The 26560-nt window shown below is 40.9% G+C and overlaps 1 protein-coding gene across 3 annotated transcripts; it reads right to left on the reverse strand.

Annotated features, from left to right (window-relative positions):
• Window positions 1-1680: 1680 nt before the first annotated feature.
• On the reverse strand, window positions 1681-19366 carry LOC311088099 (bactericidal permeability-increasing protein-like). Of its 3 annotated transcripts, none has more exons than XM_084121760.1 (15): window positions 19262-19366; window positions 16878-16984; window positions 12806-12917; window positions 12068-12196; window positions 10712-10864; window positions 10535-10598; window positions 10360-10420; window positions 9838-9929; window positions 8903-9022; window positions 8472-8639; window positions 3510-3574; window positions 2568-2610; window positions 2410-2473; window positions 2204-2280; window positions 1681-2072 (listed from the first exon to the last, which is right to left on the reverse strand). In XM_084121760.1, exons 2-15 carry the CDS (start codon window positions 16972-16974, stop codon window positions 2022-2024), a joined length of 1296 nt encoding a protein of 431 aa, XP_083977886.1. In that variant the 5' UTR covers window positions 16975-16984; window positions 19262-19366; the 3' UTR covers window positions 1681-2021. The 3 variants fall into 3 exon arrangements, with proteins under 3 accessions (XP_083977886.1, XP_083977885.1, XP_083977887.1); XM_084121759.1 differs by having other exon boundaries at window positions 16878-16987; window positions 19262-19320; XM_084121761.1 differs by lacking the exon at window positions 8903-9022 and having other exon boundaries at window positions 16878-16987; window positions 19262-19344.
• Between the last annotated feature and the right edge of the window lie 7194 nt (window positions 19367-26560).

Genomic DNA, 26560 nt, shown 5'->3' on the forward strand with positions numbered 1-26560 from the left:
GAAAGATGCACTTTTATGATGGATAGATGCACTTTTATGATGGAAAGATGCACTTTTATGATGGATAGATTCACTTTTATGATGGATAGATGATGGACTTCCAAAAATATACACCCAACATATACCACTCTCACTATAAAGCTTGGAAGAGCCAGGATATTTTTTTAATATAACTCTGATTGTATTCGTCTGAAAGAAGAATGCCATATACTCCTAGGATGGCTTCAGTGTGAGTAAATCATGGGCTAATTTTCATTTTGGGTGAACTATCCCTTTAACTGATGTTATGCCACTAAAACGTAATTATTTTCCTCTCACGATAAGTCATTCCAAAATTCATGGCAGTGGGTTTATGTATATCTCAGCCACCGCACTAGACATTATTTTTAATGGAAGGAGACGTAGGTGTGTCACCCAAGCATTAATGGCAAGGAAAGCGCCTGTGAGCGGCACATATGAGGTGTTTCTGGGGTTTTCTCCCTCATATCTGCTTCAAGCTCTTGATAAATTGTGGCATTTCTTAGTGGTTTAGAATTCCCGTAATTCTTTTGTCTTTTATGAGTTTAATAAAGAACTCGTGTCTTCTTCTGTCCAAACACACCCAACCATCAGTCAGGTGACATGTAAATGCAATAAAACTTTTTTGCGATATATGGGAGTTTAGCTAAATTGTTTCCACTGAGAAAATTTTCAATTTACAATTTCAATTTGCGCAATTTGAAGGCTAATGTAAACGTAGCTAGTGACGCTCTTTACTAAGTGTTGTGGACAGATTGCTTATTTCCTTCAGTCAACATTTTATGTGTACACTGTCTTATGAATGAAACTTACAGTACAGAAAATACATTACTGGTAAATGCCATCAGCATGCCATCAGTTTTATATGTTACTTGGTTAGTTGGATTTAATATTTTAAGAATATTTTTTTTTTTTTAAAGAATAATTAATATACCACTGGATCTTTAATGTTGTGGGCATATTTTTCTGCTGGAGGTCCTGGACTTCTTATTCAGATACATGGCATTGTGGATTCTATCAAATACCAACGGATAAAAAAATCAAAACCTGACGCCTTCTGCTAGAAATCTTATAATGGGCCGTGGTTGGATCTTCCATCAGGACAACGATCCAAAACAAACATCAAAATCAACACAAAAATGTGTTAGGAAGCACAAAATGAAGCTTCTGCCATGACCGTCCCAGTTCCCTGACCTGATGAGTGGAAAGAACTGAAGAGAAGAAGCACCAACATGGATCTGGGAATCTGAAGGATCTGGAGAGATTCTGTATGGAGGAATGGTCTCTGATCTCTTGTCAGGTGTTCTCCAAACTCATCAGGCATTATAGGAGCTTATCTTGGCAAAAGGAGATTGTAAAAAGGTATTTACTAAAAGGGTATGAATAATTGTGGCCAACGTGTTTTGGAGAAAACATTTATTTCATAATGTGATTTCCCCCCCAATTTGAATTATTTTACTTCAATGAAAGGTTAGAATTTTGCCAATTTTTTTAACAAAATATCAAATATTTTGAATGAAAGATTTATTTTTTACAGCCATTTTTGATCATATTTACCGGGGGTATGAATACTTTCTGTACCCACTGTATAGCGCCTTGGTCATATCCAAAAGGCTTCAAAATCTTTAATGGTGTAGTGAAATAACATGAATGTTAGATTGCTTATGATTAATTTTTTTTTAATAAGCTTTCACACAAACAAAAGACATCATGCCAGCCTTCCATGCAAGCCAGATTATTTACGCAAATTAACTCCAATGAAGGAACTATGTATTTTTTTCTTTCTTTTTTCACCGTAAACTGTAGAAAATAGCCTGTAGAGTATTTTGCATGGAGGGGTGGCAAAAAAGTTTGTACATTATATTATGTGGAAAAATAACATGGTCACATTTGATCAACGTGTATATATGGACATTTGAAGTAATGATTATATAATTCTTACACTGAAAACAATTCTGCAGTTGTACAGTTATTAGTTATTTTGTGCAGGTCATGTGTGGAGCTCAGAGGCCCGTCAGGGAGTCCTGGACATCAGTCAAAATGCCCACAAAGCCCTGAAAAAGTCACAAACAAATTCAGACTGTATCACTGTGTTTTCCAACCTTTTTGCAATATCAAACGAAATCCAAACCCTGTACATTTCAGAATACAAACATTCAATAGTTTAACATTTAATAGTACTCACATTTTTTATAAGCAATTGAGAATTGATCAAACTAAAGCCTTTCAGTGTGGGTAAGGGAAAACCAGCCTTCAGGGCCGCTAAAATGCAAAGTGGAAAAAGGTGTTAATTATCAGTTCCCAGACTTTCTAAAAAACAGTTTTGCAAAGTCTATAGTTTTCAGAAGTTGCTTTATTGGTTGCAAGTTTGTAATAAATGCAATATCATACCATTTATTTTTGGAAGTACAAACATCTTCACTGCCATCACTGACATTTGCTCGAGTTTGTCAGTCTGTACATTGAATGATTAGACAAAGATAAAACATCTTATTATGCTGATCTACTAAAGTGAATATTTGACATGAATCATCACTGTCTGGTCTCACCTTAAAATCACCAATCTCAGATGATCCGAGAGTCAGCGTTAAACTTGATGCAGCATTCAGGGCAAAAGATGATGTAGAAAACTTATTTCATATGTAAAGATGCAGTGGGCATTCAAAAATAGGGTAGAAAATGGCCAATTATTTCTAAAATATAAGCGTGTTTGATACTAGTAACATTATAAGTGGACCTTAGGGAACTTAAAAAAAAAAAAAAAAAAAATGCTACGCTTTAGATTACAGCCCAAAAAGTACTGTACGTGTTTTTAATGTACTTAACCTGTAACTACATGGAACAAGAGGGTAACAAGCACCACTTTAATTTACAGCCCACAATGTCACACTTATCCTGTAACATGAAACAAGTATTTACCCAGTATAGCATTATAGTAGTATATTTACCCAGTATTTAAGCAAAAGTTGAAATAGGTGTAGTTTTACTTGCCTAGAAACACAGAAGCCAAAACTTAATATGTGCACTTTTGCTATAAAAACAAACAAACAAAAAAAAAACTGTATAAATGCACTATGTACCCCGTAATTTTAAAAAGCCTTTACGCATTAGTACACTATTATAACAAAAACCTACCCAGTATGTTCTTAATAAATTGCTCCCAAATGTAAGGTTGTTGTACCATAATAGAAGAATAAGTGAATAATAGAAGAATAAGTGCCCCTTAGTTCTAAAATAATTACAGTAAAATAATTTGTTAATTTATTCTCCAAACTTTACATATTGTTCCCTTATACTTACACTTGCGTACTTTATACGTTATAATTACAGAAAGGTACGTTGTAAATTTGTTTTACTTGCACAGTACTTTCCTTTCGGGCTGTAATCTAAAGCGTTACCAAAAAATGCAATGCATGATTGAAATGAAAACACATCTAAAAATGGAGCTCATTGACTGCGTCTTTAACTGGACAAATATCAGTGAAACTCACTTTTTCATTTGGAAAGCTCCAGTCAGGTTTTTGTCAATCCGAGCACTTCCACTGAAGCTGCCGTCCTGCAGGTGGAGTGAGAGAAGAACACTGAAGTTCATGCTAAGCTGAATTGCTGTTTCCTTTTTGATTAATTGATCAATTTGGTGAACACATGGTTCTACAGTATATCACTGTTTGTAGTTTTGACTTTACAGCTTATAGAAGGTCTTGCCCAGGGCCGTAGCTAGAGGATTCAAGGCCCCCTGAAAAAATAATGATGTGGGCCCCCACCACCCTCCACCAATATCATATACTGTACAATATATGAGCATGGAGGATCACATGTAACTTAATAGGATTTTCTTACAAAATAACAAAGCAGATAACAAATAAATGTAAATAAAAGTTTTTACTGAACATCAGCAAAAGCAAATAACACAAATATAACATTAAATATAAAAGCAAACAAATAGCAAACACTAAAACAAATTTTCCTTCAGTAATGAACATTGAAATAACTATGAAAATTATACAAATCATTATTATATGTATATTGGTTTCCTTGATCTTTAACGTTTGATGACCTTACAGGTCACTTCACCTAGGATGAACCAAAATCCCATTGTCTGACCTTTTTATTGGCAAAGTCGCTTATGATGTCTTTGAAGTCCAGCTGTCTGCTTAGCTGGCTTTCAATTAAAAATCGGGCAAGGCTATTAAACCTCTCTTGAGTTTGGGCAGACCTGAGATAGTTTTTGACAAGTTTCAACTTGCTGAAAGCCCTTTCTGCACCAGAAACAGAGACAGGTAGAGTGCAGAAGATGCACACTGCAACGCACACTTGTCCAGAAATGCTCTGGAGCATCATGTAGACTGAATTCAGCAGGTCGAGAGGAGACTGACTGACTGGCATTATACACAGACTTAAGATGCCTCACTTCATTCTCAAAGCCTGCTGTAAGATCCTCTGTATATTTGCTCAATAATGAGTGGCAAGCTGGGTGAATCTGATCTTCTTCTAAGTCTTTTAACTTTAAGATTGCAGAAAACTGTTATGTGGATGAAGGTAGATGAACCCAAAAGCAGACAGAATGCTCACACAAGATTTATTGTAGACAATAACAGGGAAAACAAAGCCCACGAGGGGGCAAAACAGGACAAGACAGGACTACGAGTGACTAAACTAGACTATGACTTGACAAAACTAGACTACAAATAAACAGCTAATACAGAAACAGAACTCTCTCTTGACAGGGTACTCACAGTGAACAAAGTCTCACAATGAATGATAGCAGATAACATGAAACACTCAGGTAGGAATCACAATGAACCAACACAAGACAGCAGACAAGAGGGGATTAAATAGGGAACTAATGATACACAACAGGTGACAAAGGTGAAGCAATAATGACAAAACGAGGATAACAAGGGGGGCGGGGCTGGGTGACGAGACAACACAAGCACATGGCCCAAACAAATGGCCATGTGCTTGCACATAAAACATGGGCCTGTCATGATCCTGCCTCAAGACCAGGGAAAATCAGAGACAAGAAGGCAGAATCATGACAAAAACTCTTCATATATATTTGCAGTGGTTTGGAAGCGGGTATCCAAAGCAGAGATTATATTATCCAATGCGATAAGGAACACATTGTTCCGAAACCAAATTTGTTCTGTCTCCTGTTGGTTTGCATCCTCTGAACTCTGACTCTCATCTCCAAACTTCTTTCTCCTTCTCTTGTGGCGGACTGGAAACCCCCTGGGCACATCCATAGCTTCTGCAATGAGGGAGGCTTTTGCAAAAAGATGATCCCATGAGTTTCGCAAAACTCCCATCTCTTCTTTCAGTGCCTGTATGTTGTACTTCCAACTTCCATTGAAAATTTCCCTGATTGTAGAATTGGGTTTCTGTCTTCAATGGACTGCAGGATTTTCTTCCATACCGTGAGAAGAACTGTAGCTTTGAAGGACATAAAGTACTGTTCTAGACCACTGGCCTCTGACCTAGCTTCATTTGTTAAACTGCACTTAGCACAGATGGTGTCCAGAGCTTCTATAATTGATGGCAAGTGGTTTGCAACAGGTTTAACTGCAGCTATGCGTGCACTCCTGGTCTCTGACAAGCGTTGAAGGGAGCAGCCAGTCTGACTTTTAAGGATTGCCCACCGCTCTGGACTTGCACTAAAGAGATTGTATAAGCAGATCAAACGGCCAAAAAATGTGGACACCTCAGGACATGACTCTGCTGCTTGTACACCAACAAGATTCAGAGAGTGTGTGGCACAGGGTGAAAATGTGGCAATATTTATTTTCTTCATTTCAGCCTGAACCCCTTTCACTTTGCCAGACATATTTGCCCCATTGTCAAATCTGTGCCCCCTGCAATCTGAAATATCAATGCAATACTCCTCCAAAGTCTCCAATATCATTTCTGATATTTCCCGGCCAGCCTTGAAGTGTAAAAAACGCTCAATTATCTCCCACTGATCGTTCTCTTTCTCTTTCTTTGCTACATATCTTACCAGAATCACATTCTGCTCCATATGAGAAATGTCAGGAGTTGCATCACAGATCACAGAATAATAAATTGCATGCTCCCTTTCCTTCAATATTTCTTTCGAGACCTTTTTTTCCACAGATCTCAATGAATTCATTTTGTGATTCTGAGCTAAGGTAATGTGTAATTCTTGCACCTGTCCTCCTCTCTGACACTTTTTGCAAATGATCACTGAGCAGAGGATCATAACGAGCCAACAGCTCTAATGTGCCAAGGAAGTTACCATTGCAAACATCACCTAAATTGTCTCTGGTTCCTCTGAATGCTAAGATTCTTGATGCCAAAAAAAGTGAAACATCTTTCAAGAATTGCTTTGTTTTTTTCAACTTCCAGTTGTATTTGTTTTTGCAAGCTGCTATCTATTCCTTTTGCTTCTATCATAGAATATTTCTGATTTTTGAGGTTATCCTGTGAAAAGAGCATGCATGGCACACAATATAATGAATCCACGCTTAGACTGTACGTCACTCAGTCTCTCTTCTGTTTTTCTCGCCCATTTGCTGACTTACTAAACTGGAGATACTCTGGAAATTTCTTTCCTTCTGAATCCTTGGGCATAACAGTTTTCAGGTCTGTCTGACTGGCAGTGGCTAGCTTTCTAACGATCACCTCACGCTCACGATCACGATCTGTTAACCTCTCTGGCCATAATTCTGGATCAGCTGTCAAAAAATCTCCTCCAATCTCGCCTTCATTTCTCCCTGCGCTTGCTGAGATTGGGCTGTCTGTGACTGTGTCCTGACTGGCGCTACTTTCAGCTTCTTCACTTTGACCTTCAATAACTAATGTTGGCCTACTTTCATGCATTTGCTGGGTTGAAGAACCTGGCTCTGTAGACAACATTTTGACCACGTAATCATTTGGTGGATTGTGGTGCGCACCGATAATGAAGAGTGATAGTACCCGGCAGGCTGTAGACGACAATTTTCTTATTCCCAGCAAAATAACAATACAACCTGTCTTTAAGAACATCTTGATCGACTGGGATACAACAACTCTCCTGGCCTCCCTCTCCTTCTTTTCATGGCGTTTCTAGTACCCTGATTTATGTTTTCTTTTCCCCAACATTTTTCATTCATTCAGTCAGTCTCCTGCTCTTCCACCAAGTTCATCGTTAACTTCAGGCACTGCCGCTTCAACTCTGATTGGTTCTGTTCACGAGCTGGGGTGGGATTTACAATTTTATTGGGTCCATCTGATGTTTGTCACTGACTGAATAATTAAAGGTCCCGTAATATGCCCCTTTTCACAAGATGTAAAATTAGTCTCTGATGTCCCCAGAGTGTGTATGTGAAGTTTCAGCTCAAAATACCCAACAGATCCTTTTTTACAGCATGTTTAAATTGTCATTTTTTGGGGCTCAGAAAAACGAGCTGTTTTAGTGTGTGCCCTTTAAATGCAAATGAGGTGCTGCTGGACAACCCAGGGGGCAAAGGGGGCGGAGCTTCATGAGCTCGCGCTCAGTCTGTCAGGACAAATTCATCTCACGGAATGATGATAATATCAGAAAACTCTCAGTAACGGTGTTCATTTCGAGTCGGACAATAATGCCTACAGAGTCAGAGTGCTGTATAGAGATGAAACAGGTATAGTTTAGTAGTTTAATTACGGTTATTATAACGTATTTGTCATCTGCTTGTATGTATCCATTATTTATAAATAGCCTAGCTGCTACAAGTCTGCTGTCTGAATGATGATCAAACATATACTGATGAGTTTAATAAAGTTTATTGTACATCACACAAAAGATGAAGCGTCAGTTTTACTTCAGAAAATCACCGTAAGAGCTGAGTAAACACAGTAGGCTAAGTTATAAGAAGTGCGCAAGTAGCCAGTAGAGTTGAGGGAGCATTCCTGTGGGCGGAGGTTAGTCAAGAAACGGTTCTAGTGACATCACTAAAGAAGGAAGTAGAGGGGTGTAGTCCAAACGAGCCGTTCACTGTAGTCAACTTCTGTTAAATAAAATATCTCGCTTGGCATTGAACTTTGAGCTTTATCATTTTACAGATATTATTTATGCTCTAACAGCAACATTACACACTAACTAAAGTTTGAAACATGGGATCACGAAGAACGGGACCTTTAATAAATACTTTAGATCGGACTAAACCATTTTTAGGGAGGTAAGAGAAGCAGATATTTGGAAAAAATATTTAAGCAAATTGCATGTTTTTGTGGTTTTCATTTAAATATCAGGCATACAACTAATATAAATATTAGAATTATTCATACAGCAGGGGCCTATATAGTATAACTGCTGGATTTTGTGGGGCCCCTTGTCACCACCTTTCACCCCACCCTGGTCTTGCCAACATATTTTGTGCAATTTTGATAGCCTTTTCCTGTTAAAGTGTGAGAGTTCCTCTTCCCTTTTTTATACAATGTTTTTGTGCATAATTTGTGTATCCAAACATGAAACTCACCACATCCAGTCTGAAGAGAGGCACCAGCGTACCATCAGGTTTAACAGCGGAGAACTTTGCTGCAGCCGGCACATGAATGTCTATCACCCCTGAACTGAAGGAGAATAGTGGCGTCTCGCTGGCGTATAACAGCACCTGCATCTCCATGTTGGGATACAATGTGGGTAGCTGAACAAATAATTTGTACACAGAGCACATTATTCGTCTTAATAACAACTTGATTTTACTTGAAAACCATAGAACATGTAAATACACAAGAGATTTGTGACTGGTGTTACATCAGTATATACAAACGTAGTCATATTCTCTAGTTATTTACTGGTTGACATTAAACATAAGATATTTTATATATATATATATATATATATATATATATATATATATATATATATATATATATATATATATATTTCCCTTACAAATTCCCTTACTGAATTCACTAAGAACTCAGAGGCAGCCACTGAAAGCATGTAGTTTTCTGCGTACGGCACGTCAAACACGCTTGGAGAGAAAGGCGGTTCAGACGGAGAACTGCGGCTGTAAAACTCACCCTGTCACAGGAACAACAACCAAACGTCATTGGCAGGTTACGGTAAAAATTCCAAAGCAAATAAATAAAATCCATAACACTGTTTACAAATCGAGAAATCTATTCGAATTCTAAATATATTCAGAAAGAAACCTAATAATAGTTGGGGCTCAGGGATGGTTGGACAGCTCAGAGAAGCCAATCCTGCTCCTGGAGAGTTTAGCTCAACACTCATGCCTGGAAGTCTCTAGTGATTCTGCAGACCTTGATCAGCTGGAAAGTGGCCCTCCATGAGCAGGATTGGACACCCCTGTTGTAACGGTATGCATTTAATTTATGGCAATAAAATGTTAAGCTGGGCAAACACTGTAAAATTTTCATCTGAATCTGAGCCGATTCCTGAGTTGAATGACTTTTTTTGAGTCTGGCCGAATTTCAGCTTTGTCGTGCAGTGTACAGCGGGAAACGAGAGGCGATTAACCTCTCCCGACCGGCAATCAGATGCTCGGTTAATTACTGATGTTAGAACTTTTGGTCTCCTCTTGTGAGGGTATCGCACAGTTGAAGCAGAGCTACGAACCGATTGCCCCGAACTGAACTCAGTGCCTTTTCCCTTCACTGCGCCTGCCTGAAAACAGAAGTTAAACCATTGCGACATGAAATGGATATTTTAAGTCTCAGCTCCACGATTGGACTGTATAGATCGTGAGCTTTGGCTTTACATCACATGCGATTTACTCGTACAGTGAGAGTTGGTATTTAACAAAATAAATGCTGAAATCGCAGTGTATGCCTGGCTTTAATTATTATTATAAATGCTGAAATAAATATCCTTACCTTAATATCTAACTCAAAGCTTTGTGCTGTCACAGCCGGGGAGGATGTCAGAGGGATGCTCAGAGATATATACGGACCCACAGGTATGTTAACTAGAAAGAATTAATTTGAGAGTGATTACTGTAGTCATCTAATGAAGAGGAATGTAATGCATGCTGTAGTTTTCTAAGTAGTTTTCAAAGGATTTTGTATTTACAATCACGCCAACATCATTAATGTCATTAAGTAGCAATAGCTCAATAATACGGCCGAAATAACCCACAGTAGGGTGAATCTCACAAAAATGTTCACAGCAAATGCAAGAAAATTAGGCCTTTTTAATGATTTTTTAATAACAATTAATCACGTTTATCTTAATGTTTATGGAAAATAATGCCACAATGCAAAAAAAAAATAAATAAAAAAAAAATAAATGATTGGTCCTAAAAATAGTTTTCTTTATGCATAATATGTCTTCTTTTAACTATAAATCTATGTGATCTATATATAATAGATCATTTTCAGACATTTTTGTGCCAGTACCAGGTATTAACTGTAGAGTTGTCTCTAATCCAATTATTGCTTGTTGAATTGCTGGGCAAATCTAAAAAAAATAATAAAAAAAAATAATAATAATGACAATGACAATACAAGACATAATGAGAAATATCATCAGCAGCAGATAATAGTGTTAATTTGTTTTGATAAAATGACAAACCTTCTCACGTATCATTTCTGATATTTGTCCACTGAAAGCACTTATAAATGGCTTGAAAAAAAAACTGCAGAATAGAAAGAATAGAAATACTCCATTAGTGGTAGTCATAAGAGATATTCACAATTGTTGCGTGTATCTTCAGGTATCATCAGTCTTTTATGCTTTGTTAATACTTACCTAGCTCCTCCATGGAAATGAATATTCACATCTCCTACATTAGCACTACACTGAACAGTGGTGATGGAGAGACGGCCAGCATCATCCGCTAACTGCAGGAGGGTGTAGATGTGGATATTGTACACAGCCAGATCAAATGAGCCGCCATCATGGCTGCAATCATAGAACAAAAGACAATCATATGACATATCTTATAAACAATCAACTCCTTTACATTAACAATGTCTTATTTAAAACATTTTACTTTTGATATGTTTAACTTGCCACCTATCTTGAGGGATCTTTCCCATTCCTCTTTGGCAAATTACTCCAGCTCTTCCAAATTACATGAATTTTGAGAATGGACCTTAAGCTTCCCACCATAGATTCTTAATGTGATTTAGATCTGGTCTTTCAGGAGCCACTTGTCCCTCAACAAAATCTGGACCAACTTGGATGTGCTTTGGGTTGTTGTCTTGCTGTAAGACCCAGTGTAGATCTAATGTTGGCCGTTTTGCCTGTTGATTTTTTTTTTTTTTTTTTTGCAATAAAATGCAATTATTTTTACGAATATAGCAACGTATTGTTACGAATCTTGGTATGTGTCATTGCAACCATGACCTGAAGGACCCTGAGAAGGGGTCAGTGCATTACAAAAGTATTACTTTTTGCTGTAACGCAGTAATATAACACATTTCGGATAAAATATTGGTAATATTACACACATTACAATCTCAGTAATGCACATTACAACAACTAATTTTAACCAAAAATAATATATATTTTTAAGAATTTACCAACACCGTGAGACATTCCAGCACTCATAGATATTGGTTTTGACTGGGTTTGTGCCAAATTTGGTGTTATTACCAGGGATTTTAAGGTATGGTTGCTGGGTGATTTTGTTTTGAAACCCTCAGAAAACCCAATGTTTCTCAAAATGGACTTTGCTGACTCTATCGACTTCAAACAGGAGTAGCTCAGTAATTATTTGTCTGATTTCAACAAATTATACATCATTTTGAAGGTTTTTGTGAAAGTAACAATACCTAATGTTTTTTTTTTTTTTTTTTTGCTCATTCAGACTCATTTTGTCAGCATGGGTGACATATGTTGGTTATGTGTCTATTCAGAATGACTAATGAGCAGCAATTTTTATTTTGGGAATGGCATATATGCTCATTTGCCAAAATGGTTGCTGTGTGGAAAAGGGTTAATAAACAGGATGACTGTACATTATCTTTTCATTACATGTTCGACTTGTTTTAACTGGTTTGCTAGTAAGGTTTATAGAAAATGTTATTTATTTTCAAGGTCACGTCAGTTGAAACTGATTTGATTGCTGTCCCCTTCCCCATGATTCACTGGTACACTTACATTATGCCAAACTGTGTTGCCCAGTTGCCATTGATGGCTAGTGTGAGTTGACTGACTTCCACAGATACACCAGTTCCCTTTACAAACACCAGTGATGGGTCTGGCATGCTGCACTGCACAACCCGCATGCTGGAAAGACAAAAACACACCGGTTCACCATTTATGGAATATATTCATGTAGACGCAGTCATATTTTCTAAGTTAAAATAACTGTTTATTACATGTGATGAATATAAGAACTACTGACTGAATTTCATGTATTTGTGTTTGAATAAATGCATTTAGTATCTGTGAAAATTAAGGCTACGTTTACACGGAAACGATCTGAAGAGAAAACGCAAAAGTGATCACTTTTTATTCTGCGTTTAGACGAGCGTTATGGGGGGGAAATATGCGTGCATATGGTGACGCAAAAGTGTGTGAAATTCAATGTAGTATGCACTACAGGCGGCTAGGTGGCAATGTGAAGCACTGATCGGTGCCTTCCCTGTCTAGCAGACTTTTGCGTTTTTACCGTTTAGACTGAAATGCGACGGTGGAGCGTTTTTAAGATTTCCACTCTGGAGGGTGGTTTCACTTTTTTGCGTTTTTAAGCCCCAAGAACGCCGTCGCCGTCTAAACGAAAGGCACATCTGATAAAATATTTTTACATTTTCACCCACGAGCGTTCTCGTGTAAACAGGGCCTAAGAACATTTTAATTAGTTAATTTGGTTTGATTGTTTGTTAACAAACTGACTTTGATAAGACATAATGTACAGTGCCGATCTTGATGTCCACCCCACCCCGGACCTCTGGGATTTCAGTACTCTTCAGTTTGCTTTGTATTTGGACAGACAACATCTGAGACACTGAACACATGCACAGAAACAGATACAGAAACACATATCACTTCTTTAGCATCATCATGATTAAAATATACAAGATTGTATTTTAAAGGGTTATTCACCACTGGCAGTGTTTTTAATAAATCTTGGCTAACTAATAAACAGCCAATATCCTAATAATATGCATGCAAATAAGCAACTAGTTAAAAGTGAGAATTGGACCCTAAACTAATGTGTTACCATATTTGTTTCAAGAAAATTGCTGAAGTTACCAAAATACGTCATTTTAAAGATGCCTCGCCCGTGCACTTCTGGTTGCGGTCAGACTGTTTCTGACTCTGATGGGCAAAAATTCGCTGCCTTGCGTGTTTGGGCGTTGACCACGCTAGGCCAGCGTTTGTGGATGAGTAATGTTCTCACTGTGGGAACATGACCATCGCAACATTACGGTCAAGACTCAATGATCTCTCTAAATGAGGGAGAGTCCCCTAATCTACCCCCCGATCTATGGTCTCCTCTGGAGGTCGTACTTCGGCTGGTGGCCAGGGTGACCTGAGGGTGACAGTGTGGACTGATATGCCGATGATAGGTCCTCGGCCCACATCCCCCTCTCAAGTGTTGCAACCCGTGAACGCTCAGACTCAGCACGGTGGTCCCTCCTCGGAGGCGCCTTGCATTTCTTTCGAACACGCTCCAGATGATGATGCCATGTCCATCGCAGCATCACAAGGTGGGCAGGAGTCCTCGGGAAATGATGATTTGGCTGTGCTGCCGCCTTTAGGCGTGCCAGCATTGCCCAAGTCAGATCTCGAGCTGACGGCCATGCTTTCCCGGGCCGCCGCTAGCATTGGGTTAGGGTGGAACCCTCCGCCCTGTCCTCAGCGTTTGCGGTTGGATAACTGGTTTTTAGGTGCGGCCGCTGATCAACGTCAGCGTCCAACCCCAATACCTTTCTTCCAAGATGTGCATGAGGAGGTCTAGAGGTCCTGGAAGGCACCACTGTCTTCCCACGATCGCTTGACGGCCTTCTCCGCCTTTCCTCCCTTCAACAGGGCCGCTGCCAAGGGGTACACTGGGGTTCCACCGGTTGAATGTTCTGTTGTGATGCAAATGTGCAGCTCCTGAGGCGGGCTGCTCAGGGATGGCTGTCAGTTCTTTACAGGAGGTGGTAGGACCACTGCTTTCCCTGGTGGAGGGCCGGGGGAGAATCTTTTGTTCTCCACTCACCGCTGCTCACCACCCTAATTTGGTTAAAGAAAGGACTGACACCCCATCCCTGAGCACTCAGATTTCTCGGATGATAGTGAGCTCACGGGTCCCGCTCTATCATCCCCCTCTTTCACAGAGTTCTCGGATGACAGTGTGCGCCGCCCACGGGCCTCGCCACTCTCGTCCCCCTCTGTCGACAGACCCCTGCCAGAGCAGACCCCCGCGGAACGCTGGTCCTTCCCTGGTTTCCTCTGTCAGGACGTGGCTAATGACCGTGCCCTGGTTGGTGGCAGTGCCCCTATCATGAGAGCGGAGGTTGCCACCCAACTGGCGTAGGGTGCGATCGAGACTGTCCCGAAGAAATCCGGTGGGTTACGGACATTCCTGGACCTGCGCATCTTGAAACCGCTCCATTCACAGGCTGCCGTTCAAGATGCTTAAGGCCAAATGCATTTTCGAATGTGGAAAATCCAGCAACAGGATTGTTTTGCAGCGATCAACCTGAAGGACGCCTACTTCCTTGTCTCCATTCTACCTCGACACAGACCGTTCCTACGGTTTGCTTTCGAGGCTTTCGGCCTGAACTATCATGATCCGAGCTCACTCTCGAGACCAGGTTTGCGAACATAGGGACCTAGTGCACCTAGCTCGTCTGGGCCTTCGGGTCAACTGGGAGAAGAGCAAACTTTGCCCCGTGCAGAGGATCTCTTTTCTTGGTATGGAAATCGACTCGGTCGCCATGTGCATGCAGCTTACGAGTGCGCGCACGGAGTCACTGCTGACTTGCCTCCGTCAATTCGAGGGCAAGAGTGCGGTTCCACTGAAACTATTTCAAAGGCTCCTGGGGCATATGGCATCCACAGCCGCAGCCGCAGCAACGCTGCTCAGATTGCTTCATATGAGACTGCTTCAGCACTGGCTTCGCGATCGAGTCCCGAGGTGGGCATGACAACCCGGCACGCTCCGAGTACCAGTGACTCCGGCCTGCTGTCAGACCTTCACCACGTGGACGAACCTCAGCTTTCTACGGGGCGGAGTGCCCTTTGAACAAGTTTCCAGCCATGTTGTTGTATCGACAGATGCCTCCACCATGGGCTGGACATGCTGCCGCGGGCTCCGGGACAGGACCCAGCGCCTTTTGCATGTCAATTGCCTTGAGTTGCTGGCAGTACGTCTCGCCCTGCATCGCTTCCATGCGTTGCTCAAGGGTCAGCACGTACTAGTCTGATAATACTAGACAATACCGCGATAGTAGCATACATCAACCGACAAGGTGGTCTATGCTCCCGCCGTATGTCGCAACTCGCCTGCCACCTCCTCCTATGGAGTCAGAAGCATCTGAGGTTGCTTTGAGCCATTTATATTCCAGGAGTGTGCAGCTGACGAGCTCTCATGGCTTCGGCCTCTCCCCGGAGAATGGAGACTCAATCCCTAGTTGGTTCAGCTGATTTGGGATCAGTTCGGGGACACACAGGTAGACCTGTTTGCGACCTGTTTTACTCATTCCATTGCGACCTGTTCTATTCCCTGACCGAGGGCGCGCTCAGCATGGATGCACTGGCGCACAGCTGGCCGCGGAGCCAACGCAAGTATGCGTTTCCCCCAGTGAGCCTTCTTGCACAGACCCTGTGCAAGATCAGGGAGGACGAGGAGCAGGTCATTTTGGTTGCGCCACACTGGCCCACCCGGACCTGGTTCTCCGAACTTGTACTCCTCGCGACAGCACCTCCCTGGCCAATTCCCCTGAGGAAGGACCTTCTTTCTTAGGGACGGGGCACCCTATGGCACCCTCGTCCTGATCTCTGGAACATCCCATGTTGCTCCGGGACGGGACAAGGCAGGTTTGAGTACCCTACCACCAGCGGTTGTGGCTACCATCACTTCCGCTAGAGCATCGTCCACCAGACATGCCTATGCGTTGAAGTGGAACCTCTTTGTCAACTGATGTTCTTCTCACCGAGATAACCCCCGGAGATACCTGATCAGTGTCACGCTTTCCTTCCTGCAAGAAGGGTTGGAGCAAAGGCTGTCTCCCTCCACCCTGAAAGTGTATGTTGCCGCTATCGCCGAACATCACGACGCAGTTGATGGTAAGTCCGTTGGAAAACACGACCTGATCATCAGTTTCCTGAGAGGAGTGAGGAGACTAAATCCTCCTCGCCCTCTCTCGTTCCCTCTTGGGACCCTGTCAGTGGTACTAACTTCTCTGCAGAGTGCTCCCTTTGAGCCTCTGCAATCAGTGGAGCTTAAGTTCCTGTCAATGAAGACAGCGCTCCTGGTTGCACTGGCCTCCATTAAGAGGGCAAGGGACCTGCAGGCATTCTCCGTTGACGAAGCATGCCTGGAATTCGGGCAGGCAAATTCTCAAGTGATCCTGAGACCCCGGTCTGGATATGTGCCCAAGGCTCTCACTACTCAACAAAATATACAAGATTGTTCTAGTGGTTTTTGAATATAGTTTTCCAAAAATATTACATATAGTGCCTTTAAGCCCAGTTTTCAACACTTTTATCACTGCATGTGCCAGTGGCTGGTGTTTATTTAACATCCATGGATGTCATCCTGTTTTGGTGACATGAAATTAGTTTTCCTCTTACTAAAAATTTAGATTTTAGAGGGAAAAGGTTATATATGAAAGGAATCAGTCGATAAATGTATAATATATTAAAGAAAACAACCACTGAGCATTTCCCTGATGGACAGTAGCTATCATGTCTAACTCACAATAAAGAATGTTGTTAGATATCATTTCAGATCAATGCAGTGAAAACTTACCATCTCTGAGACCCTTCTCTGACAGAAGAGTTTTTAATGCAGGATAATCTGCATGTGTGTATGTTACTATCATCAGAAAATAAATTACCAGCTGCATCCTTCAACTCCTGCTGTGTAAGACAAAATATATTACTCATGAGATTAACCTGTCTTTTATCCTTTGACAGGCATTTACACTGTAAAGCTAAAAAAGTATCACATTTGGTAGATCAATGTATTACTGCAATTACTGAATGTACATTTAGTTAGAATTTTGGTGTTAATTCACACACACACACACACACACACACACACACACACACACACACACACACCGTTTTATTTATTTATTTATTTATTTATTTTTGGTCAAGATGAAAATCTAATTTAACCAGACATCACATCAATTGTATTATGATAAAAACAAATCTGATGTACATTTTTTAAATGCTTGCTGTGTATTAAACTCTTTTTATCTTCATGTAAGTGGCAGATAACAAATCTTAGATGTCTTTAGACTGTATATGTGTTTGACCTTTGTATTGCTAAAAGAGTGTATATTTTATTTTTGCATTCCACAAATGATCTGCTTTAGCAGAAGTTTATATTAAATGTCATTCATGACCCCTCAGTTCAGCTGCATCAGTTACTTCCTTAAATGATAGAGAACTGATACTAAGACCAAAACACATTTGCTTAGAGGACTCTGCTCAAACACACATATAGCAGTGTTTATGACCACAGTTTACCATATTTTTTATCCTAAAGCTAACAATTATTGCCTTTAACACTGCTAATCAATTTTAACCAAGTCAATGCATAGGCATGCATGGCAGGGGTTTGACCTGGCGATGTAAACAGTAATCTGTATCTTCTCTCTCTGGCGATGTGAACAGTAATCTGTATCTTCTCTCTCTGGTGATGTAAACAGTAATCTGTATCTTCTCTCTCTGGCGATGTGAACAGTAATCTGTATCTTCTCTCTCTGGTGATGTGAACAGTAATCTGTATCTTCTCTCTCTGGTGATGTGAACAGTAATCTGTATCTTCACTCTCTGACGATGTGAACAGTAATCTGTATCTTCTCTCTCTGGTGATGTGAACAGTAATCTGTATCTTCTCTCTCTGGTGATGAGAACAGTAATCTGTATCTTCACTCTCTGGTGATGTGAACAGTAATCTGTATCTTCACTCTCTGACGATGTGAACAGTAATCTGTATCTTCTCTCTCTGGTGATGTGAACAGTAATCTGTATCTTCTCTCTCTGGTGATGAGAACAGTAATCTGTATCTTCTCTCTCTGGTGATGTGAACAGTAATCTGTATCTTCTCTCTCTGGTGATGAGAACAGTAATCTGTATCTTCACTCTCTGGTGATGTGAACAGTAATCTGTATCTTCACTCTCTGGTGATGTGAACAGTAATCTGTATCTTCTCTCTCTGGTGATGAGAACAGTAATCTGTATCTTCACTCTCTGACGATGTGAACAGTAATCTGTATCTTCTCTCTCTGGTGATGTGAACAGTAATCTGTATCTTCTCTCTCTGGTGATGTGAACAGTAATCTGTATCTTCTCTCTCTGGTGATGTGAACAGTAATCTGTATCTTCTCTCTCTGGTGATGAGAACAGTAATCTGTATCTTCACTCTCTGGTGATGTGAACAGTAATCTGTATCTTCTCTCTCTGGTGATGAGAACAGTAATCTGTATCTTCACTCTCTGGTGATGTGAACAGTAATCTGTATCTTCACTCTCTGACGATGTGAACAGTAATCTGTATCTTCTCTCTCTGGCGATGTGAACAGTAATCTGTATCTTCTCTCTCTGGCGATGTGAACAGTAATCTGTATCTTCTCTCTCTGGTGATGTGAACAGTAATCTGTATCTTCTCTCTCTGGTGATGTGAACAGTAATCTGTATCTTCACTCTCTGGCGATGTGAACAGTAATCTGTATCTTCACTCTCTGGCGATGTGAACAGTAATCTGTATCTTCAGAGCTAAGCTCTGGATGCTTCAGTTTGATCTGTGTATATAAACCCTTCATCCCTCAGAATCTTTTACAGTTTTGCAGCTTTTGAGTTGCACAACAGAGAAGAAAGCAGCGATTTCAAATAAAGACAGCACATTTATATTTATCAGTTGGGAAGATGCTTTTATCTGAAGTGACTAACTGTGGTTTTGACATTTGATAAGCTTGTATATTTCTTGCCAATCAAACGCCAGACATTGGCATTCCATTCTACCAGTTGAGCTTCAACAAGTTTCAACAAGTTTATGTTTGGTATGTTTATATTTATATCCAACATGAATCCCTTACAGGAAAAAAAAAAGTTTGTATATGAAAAAACATTATTTAATAAACACTTTCTTATTCATATTTGATATGAAATTGTAAGAACGTACCTCAAAACATACAGCACAGCCTGGTGTCTGAAGGGAAAGTGAGTGTTTCTGTGTGAGTGTTTCCTCAAAAGCTTCAAAAGAACACCGTTCACAAGGGAGGGGCGTGTGTTCAGTTCCTGCTCTGGGTGTCTTTCAATATTGAAGGATAATTACTAGTGCTTTCAATAAAAAAATAAAAAACACATTTAATCAATCACACATATTTCTATAACTAATTGTCATCTTCCTGAATTTGTCATGAGAATCGTTTGAAAAATGAGAAACTGTTAAAAAAAAAAATTCAAAAAAGTCTATGGTTAGTTTTCCATTAAATCCTCGTACTAAAATGTCCATTCATTTTTTTTCTTTACATGATTTTGCATTTCTGTCCACCAAAATCCCAACCAGTCTTGGGTAAGATTATAATTATAAAAAAGTTATTAATTACTAGCTACTAATTGCATTTTCAACAGTGTAATTTGATTACTGAACTATTTACTCTCTCTGGAAAGTATTGCATTACTAATTACTTTCTAAATCCCATATCACCCTCGACCAGTTGAACAATACAAGGATTGACTTAAAACAGCTCTTTTAATCCTATTAAATATGATTTATTCTTGAATTGTACAAAGTATTTAAACAGAGAAGGTTACGTTAAAAACATACATTTCAACATTAAACTTCTCTTCTCTTTGGCTCTCAACAAAGGCGGTCGCATTTTCTTCCCCTCCTCTCCCTTACCTCCCCTGCTTTGCTGCTCTCGTCTCATCTAGTCTACTGTCTTGTACTTTGAGAGACTCTCTCCGCACTGCTCTCCAAACTAAGAAATTATGGATTTGATCAACTAGTCCCTCAACGCAATTGACACCATCTTCTCGACGAGAAGCTTGGGTTCGGGGGAACCTGACCGCCCTGCCGGAACGTTCGCAGCTGGCTACACGATGGACGCGTGGGAGAGGTGGCGGGTCGTGTGTCTGGCGGCTCTTTCCGTGGAGGACATTGAAGATATCTACCTATTCGGAACCATGATAACAGGTTTTCTGCTGTTTGGATTAGGCATTGCCCTGGATTATCGAGGAATTAAGAAGATGGTGACAGCTGTCCAAAACCCCACAAGGCTGCCCGTCATGATTGAAGCAGTGGGCAGAGCTGTCAGCACTCAGACTGTGACTATGAACCACAATATGGATAACATCATGGAGAAGCTCACAGCTTTGCAAAGGCAAATGGATCGTTTCGGAGACCAAAATGGACCAGGAGCTGTGTAAATTGGAATGCGGCTACTCGTCCCAAGACCAAACAACCCCAATCTTAACCAGCACTTTCGGCCCCACTCAACCAGCACTGGCCTTGGCTGAGGCTGCTGCTGGAACAACTCCCCCGGAAGAGCACTGCAGCGAGACGCTCTTGCGTTCCTTCCCCCATTCCCCACTGACACCTGCTGATGGTTGACTCTGTCTGGGACCTGATCAAGGCTGACTCCATGGCAACTGCTGTGTATCGCTATGACATCCTGCGGACTGAGGAACCTAGATTAGGATGCCAGGCGTAGCAACTCTCCAGGCCTACACATACACAAACTCTTACATATATACAGATATGCAATCACATGTCCGGGAAAAAGAGGATGGCATTGGAAATCAAACGCACTGGCACTGATCTGTGATAGGTCTGTTAGCACATTCGGTCCAACCCCCTATGGGCGGGTTTGAAAGGGTGGGAACTAGTGCTTGTAGTCTCAACAGAAATCCCTCAAACACTGTCAACATGACAAAAATCACAGAGTAAAAACATTCAGTTAATGTACAAAAATATTTTCTACTTTTATTTGATTATTTTTAAAATATACATTTGAGGTGCAGTGTTTCTATGTATAGTTCATATTTAAAAAAAATGTAATGTTAATAATATATTTTTAGTCTACTGATTGCCTTGATTTTTTTTACTGATGTTTTAGCTTAAATGGGTAAGGACCAAATCAATTACATGATGCTGCTTAAGACATCGATTCATGCCTTCCTTTAATCAAAAAATAAATAAAAAACCTAGACAAATAACATTTACATTTACATTTACAAATAACATAACCTGTTCTCATGAGCAGATCTTTCCTTAATCCTGATGATAAAAATAAACATGCGAGTCTTCCAGTCCTCTGCTTCTTTCGCTGAACTTACAAGATAACCACAAATGTGATCTGAGAACAAATCCACTACCCGTTACTGATAATGACAATGAGGAACATTAAATATACAATTACTCAAAAGGTCAATGAAAGCACCAAAGTCAAAATAAACTCTAGTGAAAAGCTGGATCGCTCCAGCAAAGGGGGAGAGGATTTTAGATCTGGTCTGAAACATGATGCAGGGAGAGCAGGTGTATCATGGCTTGTAGACCAGAATTAACTTCATGTTAAAATCAGCCATAAAAAATAAATGGTCATAAAACTGTATTTTACATTGTTTTTTTTTTGACAAATAAGTTGCTTGCCTTGTATTAAATAACCCGAGCAGCTGAGCCTCGAGCCATTTTCAAGAAACAGCTAAAGATGCATCTTTTTCGTCAATACTCGCTGTTCTATTCTTTTAATTTATTTTTGTATTTAAAAAAACAACAACCTTGTTACGTGTCCTGTGCTGGACAAAATGAGACTTGTCACAGCACTTTGATTGCTTTTATTGTTCTCATTTGCAAATCGCTTTAGATAAAAGCTTCTGCTAAATTATTAAAAGTAAATGTGTATCAAACAGCACAAGCATACAAACACTGGCAATCTGCCGGTGAAACACTACTCACGGAAAACAGTTCCATTGTGATTTTGTTCCTCATATTTTTGTTTGGTTGCCTCTAAGGTAAAATCAAACATGTTTTGGCACACAATAAAGAAAAGCTTGCCTTTCCAGATAAACACCTGAGTGAATTTTTAACTAGAGTTAAACTTGTTGATAGTCACTGATTTCCTCATGTTTCTCTAAGTTTGTATTTCCTTGATTTCCATGTGTTTTATTTCCTTGATTCAATAATGTAGCAGTACTAAATATCATTCTGACATTGAACCAAGTATTATACTGCTATTCATAAAAAGTAAAAAAATAAAAACTGGCCAGTAACAATGTTTATTTAGTTGACCAAAGCCAAAATTTTGAGACTTGGCAAATGTTCATTTTGAGCTCTTTTTGCTAGTATCAGAGGACTGGTTTTATTAAGGTTTAATGTATTGCATCATAAACCAGAAACAACATGTTAGAATTGTGGGTGATTCTTACCATTCTGTTTCTGGTTTTATGAATGCCGAAATTACTAAATAAATGTTAACAGCATGATAGCATAAAACTGCATTTCTCGTCTGTCACCACCTTATCCCACTTATAGCAATGACAGAAATAAGTTATTGATATGCTGATTCTGTGATCCTTGTACTTGTACTTGTAGATATAGCACAGTATGCAATAATAACAACATATTTAGTATTTATATTCACTTTTCAAATATTTTCTTCTTTTGTATTTAAAAGAAATGCCTCTCCGGGCAAATATAGCCCATCTTACTCTCCACACCACTGATCCAGTTATCAAAGGCTCAATCAGACAATGGAGGGGTTAACCATCAAGGCAGGCTATTTGCACTTAGTGTGAATAGACACTCCAAAATAGTAATTATAATTATAAAATAAAACATTATACCATTTATCCCAAGCTTATTAAACCAACAGTATTTTTTTTAATTGCTTGCACACTAAAAGTGGTACTTAAAGATTGTTTCAGCGATTTCAGGCCCAAACATAAATGATCACATTCATCTAATCTTTCCTAACGATCCGCTAGCTGCCCGCCCCATAAGCAGGCCGTCAAAAAACACGTCTCTGTAGGCAGCCTAGGCTCTGAGATCTGCACACAAAAAAAGTTGGTTTCACCACCACTCAAAACCAAAATAAATAGTGTTCCAACCAATCATAGACGGGGTGGGTGTTGTGAGGTTTTCTCGTGTAGCCGTCATAAGCAGCCGTGCACGAGCGCAAAACCTCACAACACCCACCCCTGTTTTTGTGTGCAGATCTCAGAGCCTAAGCTGCCTACAGAGACGCGTTTTTTTGACGGCATGCTTATGGGGCGGGCAGCTAGCGGATCGTTAGGAAAGATTAGATGAATGTGATCCACGCACTCTTGTGACCCAGAGATGGAAGAAATTGCTTTTTTATTGAAAATGTAGGTACCAGAAACAAAACAAAACAAAAGATTCTCCACCCAGTCCTCCTCCGGGGGAGGGAGAGGTGCGGACACTATCTCACGAAGAGCAACTTCCTCCATCGCCCGTCTCAGGGCCGCTTGCCTTTACGCTTGCCGCCGGATTTAGCAGGGGCCTGGACGGGCTGGGCGCTCCTCTTGCGACTGGCCACCTGCTACCTGGGTGGAGGCTGCTGCTTAGGCTGAGCAGGGGCGGAGGCGGCCGCAGGGGGGCGCCCTCGGCGACGAGCGGACGGAGGATGTGCTTAATCGACTTAACCGAAGAGGCCGGCCTTCAGCCACAGGTGTCGCTCCTGGAACACTAACGTGGACATCGCCTGACCCAGGGAGTGCGCAGTGACTTTTGTCGCCCGGAGGGTGAGATCCGTCGCTGTACACATTTCCTGCATAACCCCTGGGTCGGAACTACCCTCGTGCAATTCCTTGAGCGCCTTGGCCTGGTAGACCTGCAGGAGCGCCATGGCATGCAGGGCGGAGCCAGCTTCTCCACAGGCTGAGTAAGCCTTGTCCGCGAGAGCGGACGAGAACTTACAAGCCTGGGAGGGGAGGCGTGGATTTCCCCGCCATGAGGTAGTGGTCTTGGGACACAGCTACATCGCCACAGACCGCTCCACCGGGGGGATCCCCATGTAACCCTTCGCCGCTCCGCCGTTGAGGGTAGTGAGGGAGGAAGAGGCACCAGAACGGTTTCGGGCAGAAAAAGGTGCTGTCCATGCTCTGGTAACCTCTTCATGCACTTCCGGAAAGAAGGGCACTGGGGCGGGGCGCTGAGAACCAGCACTGGCCACCCCGAGATACCAATCATCCAGCCGCGAAAGTTCGGGACACGGTGGAGGGTTCCACTCGAGCCCAACACTTGCGACGGCCCGGAAAAAGCATAGCCGTGAGCTCTGGGTCTGACTCTGACCACGCTGGCACAACCAAAGGAGGCAGCGCAGCCGAGTCTTCATCCCCAGAGGATATTAGCTCACCCTCCGATGCAGCAATCAACATTTGATCATCTGGTGGAGCTCCGAAAGAAATGACTGGGGCCACCGTGGGCGGTCCAGCGCACTCTCTTGGGGGCTCCACGGGTGGGGTTACAGAGGAGTGAGGGGCCTGAGGAGTATTAACCGTAATAGGCTTAATTCTGCTGGGCAGAAGAAGCGCTAGATCGGGGAATAGGCGAAGGGGCTCCACCTCTTTTGAGGTAACAGAGTCTCGACCGTAACGCCACGATGGTCATGTTCCCGCAATAAGAACATGAGTCATCCATGAGCGCCATTTCGGCGTGCCTATAGCCCAAGCACGTGATACAGCGATCATGCCCGTCAGCCGGAGTCAAACATTGACCGCATACAGAAACACACGATCTGAATGGCATCTTGAAAAAGACGAAGACAGATTGTGTTAGCTCTCTTAGAAGTGCTCTGAGGTGCTGAAACGCACAGGGAGATAGCCGCGGCTACACACCAGGAATGCAACCCAGTGTGAGCACTCACTCTCAATCTTCACGCCCACTGAACCGACAAAGCTGTGAAAACAGCTGTTTATGCTGAGAGAGAAGACGCAGAGAGATCACGATCCTCGCTGTCAGCGCCGTCACACCAACACCACGAATCAGAGTTTCTTCTTTGCAGAGACTCGAAGACACTCAATAGATCTTGTAGGAGATAAGAACAGCATACACCGTCTGGCTCCGAAGCGAAAGACAAGGATACGAACGCACCTGCTGCTTGTTTTATGCTCGCGCAATTATCGCATGCCAATTCGTCAGAATCACTTCTGACTCACGTCATAGTGAGCTGACGAAGGAGAACCACAAATGTGATCTGAGAACAAATCCACTACCCGTTACTGATAATGACAATGAGGAATGTTAAATATAAAATTAATCCAAAAGTCAAAATAAAACTGTAGTGAAAAGCTGGATTGCTCCAGCAAAGGGAAAGAGGATTTTAGATCTGGTTTGAAACATGATGCAGGCAGAGCAGGTGTATCATGGCTTGTAGACCAGAATTAACTTCATGTTAAAATCAGCCATAAAAAAAATGGTTAAAATTGGCCATAAAACTGTATTTTACATAGTTTTTTTGACAAATAAGTTGCTTTGCTATTATAAGTGATGCCATCACTTATAATAGGTGTGAATGCTTGAACCCTCTCAAAAAAACTCTCAGCAAACTGAGGTTTAAATGAAGAAGAATAAAGCTGTGAATAAAAATTGGAAACAAAATTAGAAACTCTAGCTTCATCTGTGACCAAATTGCCCTCAATATTTAGAGAAAATATTTTCTTAGATTTCCCTCTTTTTTTTCCTAAATTAAAAAAATAAGCTGATTTTTTTTCTCCGAATTCTAGCCACTTTACTCTGGGCCTAATAAAGGCACCCTTAGCCTTTTCTGCATAAAAGTTATTTAATTCTTCTTTAAGATTGTGCAGTTTAACTTTATCATCTTCACTTGTCTGTTGCTTGCCTAAAATTTGATTCATTTCATTTAATATAGAGATATACTTTAAATATTTTGCCTTCCCTAACTGTTTACTAAATCGAATAGAGAATTTTCTACACTCGTATTTAAACATTTCCCAATTAGAAGATACTGTATTGAAAGACCAGGTTTTGCTTTAAGTTCTTCAATGATGCTCTTAATACCTAAACAATAAGCGGGAATCTGTAGTAGAGAACAATTTAGTTTCCAATATCCAGGGTTTCTGTGACAACCAGTACCAGAATCAGATAAAATAAGATCGATAAAAGCATGATCTGTGAGGGGAACAAGACAGATACTGCTGGACTTAATAAAAGATGACATAAAGTCTGATGTAAGCCAGTAATCTATACGCGATTTTCTCGAGAGATCTTTACTAAACCAAGTATATGAACAATATTTATCATGCATAAACCTGTAAGCATCCAAAAGAGAAAGGTTACTACAAAAATCATTAATAATAGTGTTACATCTGCATGACTCTCGTTTTGGGGGAAATCTATCCAGACATAGGTCAGGAGCTTCATTAAAATCTCCTCCAACTATTACTGCAGCAGATGGATATTTACCTTTTAAATCAAGAATTTTAGAAGACAGATCCG

This window comes from Abramis brama, assembly GCF_963993115.1.
Source record: "Abramis brama genome assembly, chromosome: 8".
NCBI classification, from domain to species: Eukaryota; Metazoa; Chordata; class Actinopteri; order Cypriniformes; family Leuciscidae; genus Abramis; species Abramis brama.

Bases quoted from the DNA above. Each gene is read 5' to 3' on its own strand.
- LOC311088099 (XM_084121760.1), bottom strand. From the start codon at position 16,974: ATGCAGCTGGTAATTTATTTTCTGATGATAGTAACATACACACATGCA. The intron at 10,599-10,711 runs GTAAGTATTAAC...TCTATTCTGCAG, and splicing joins CATTTCCATGGAGGAGCTAG to TTTTTTTTTCAAGCCATTTA. The intron at 2,073-2,203 runs GTGAGTACTATT...TGACTTTTTCAG, and splicing joins CTCAATTGCTTATAAAAAAT to GGCTTTGTGGGCATTTTGAC.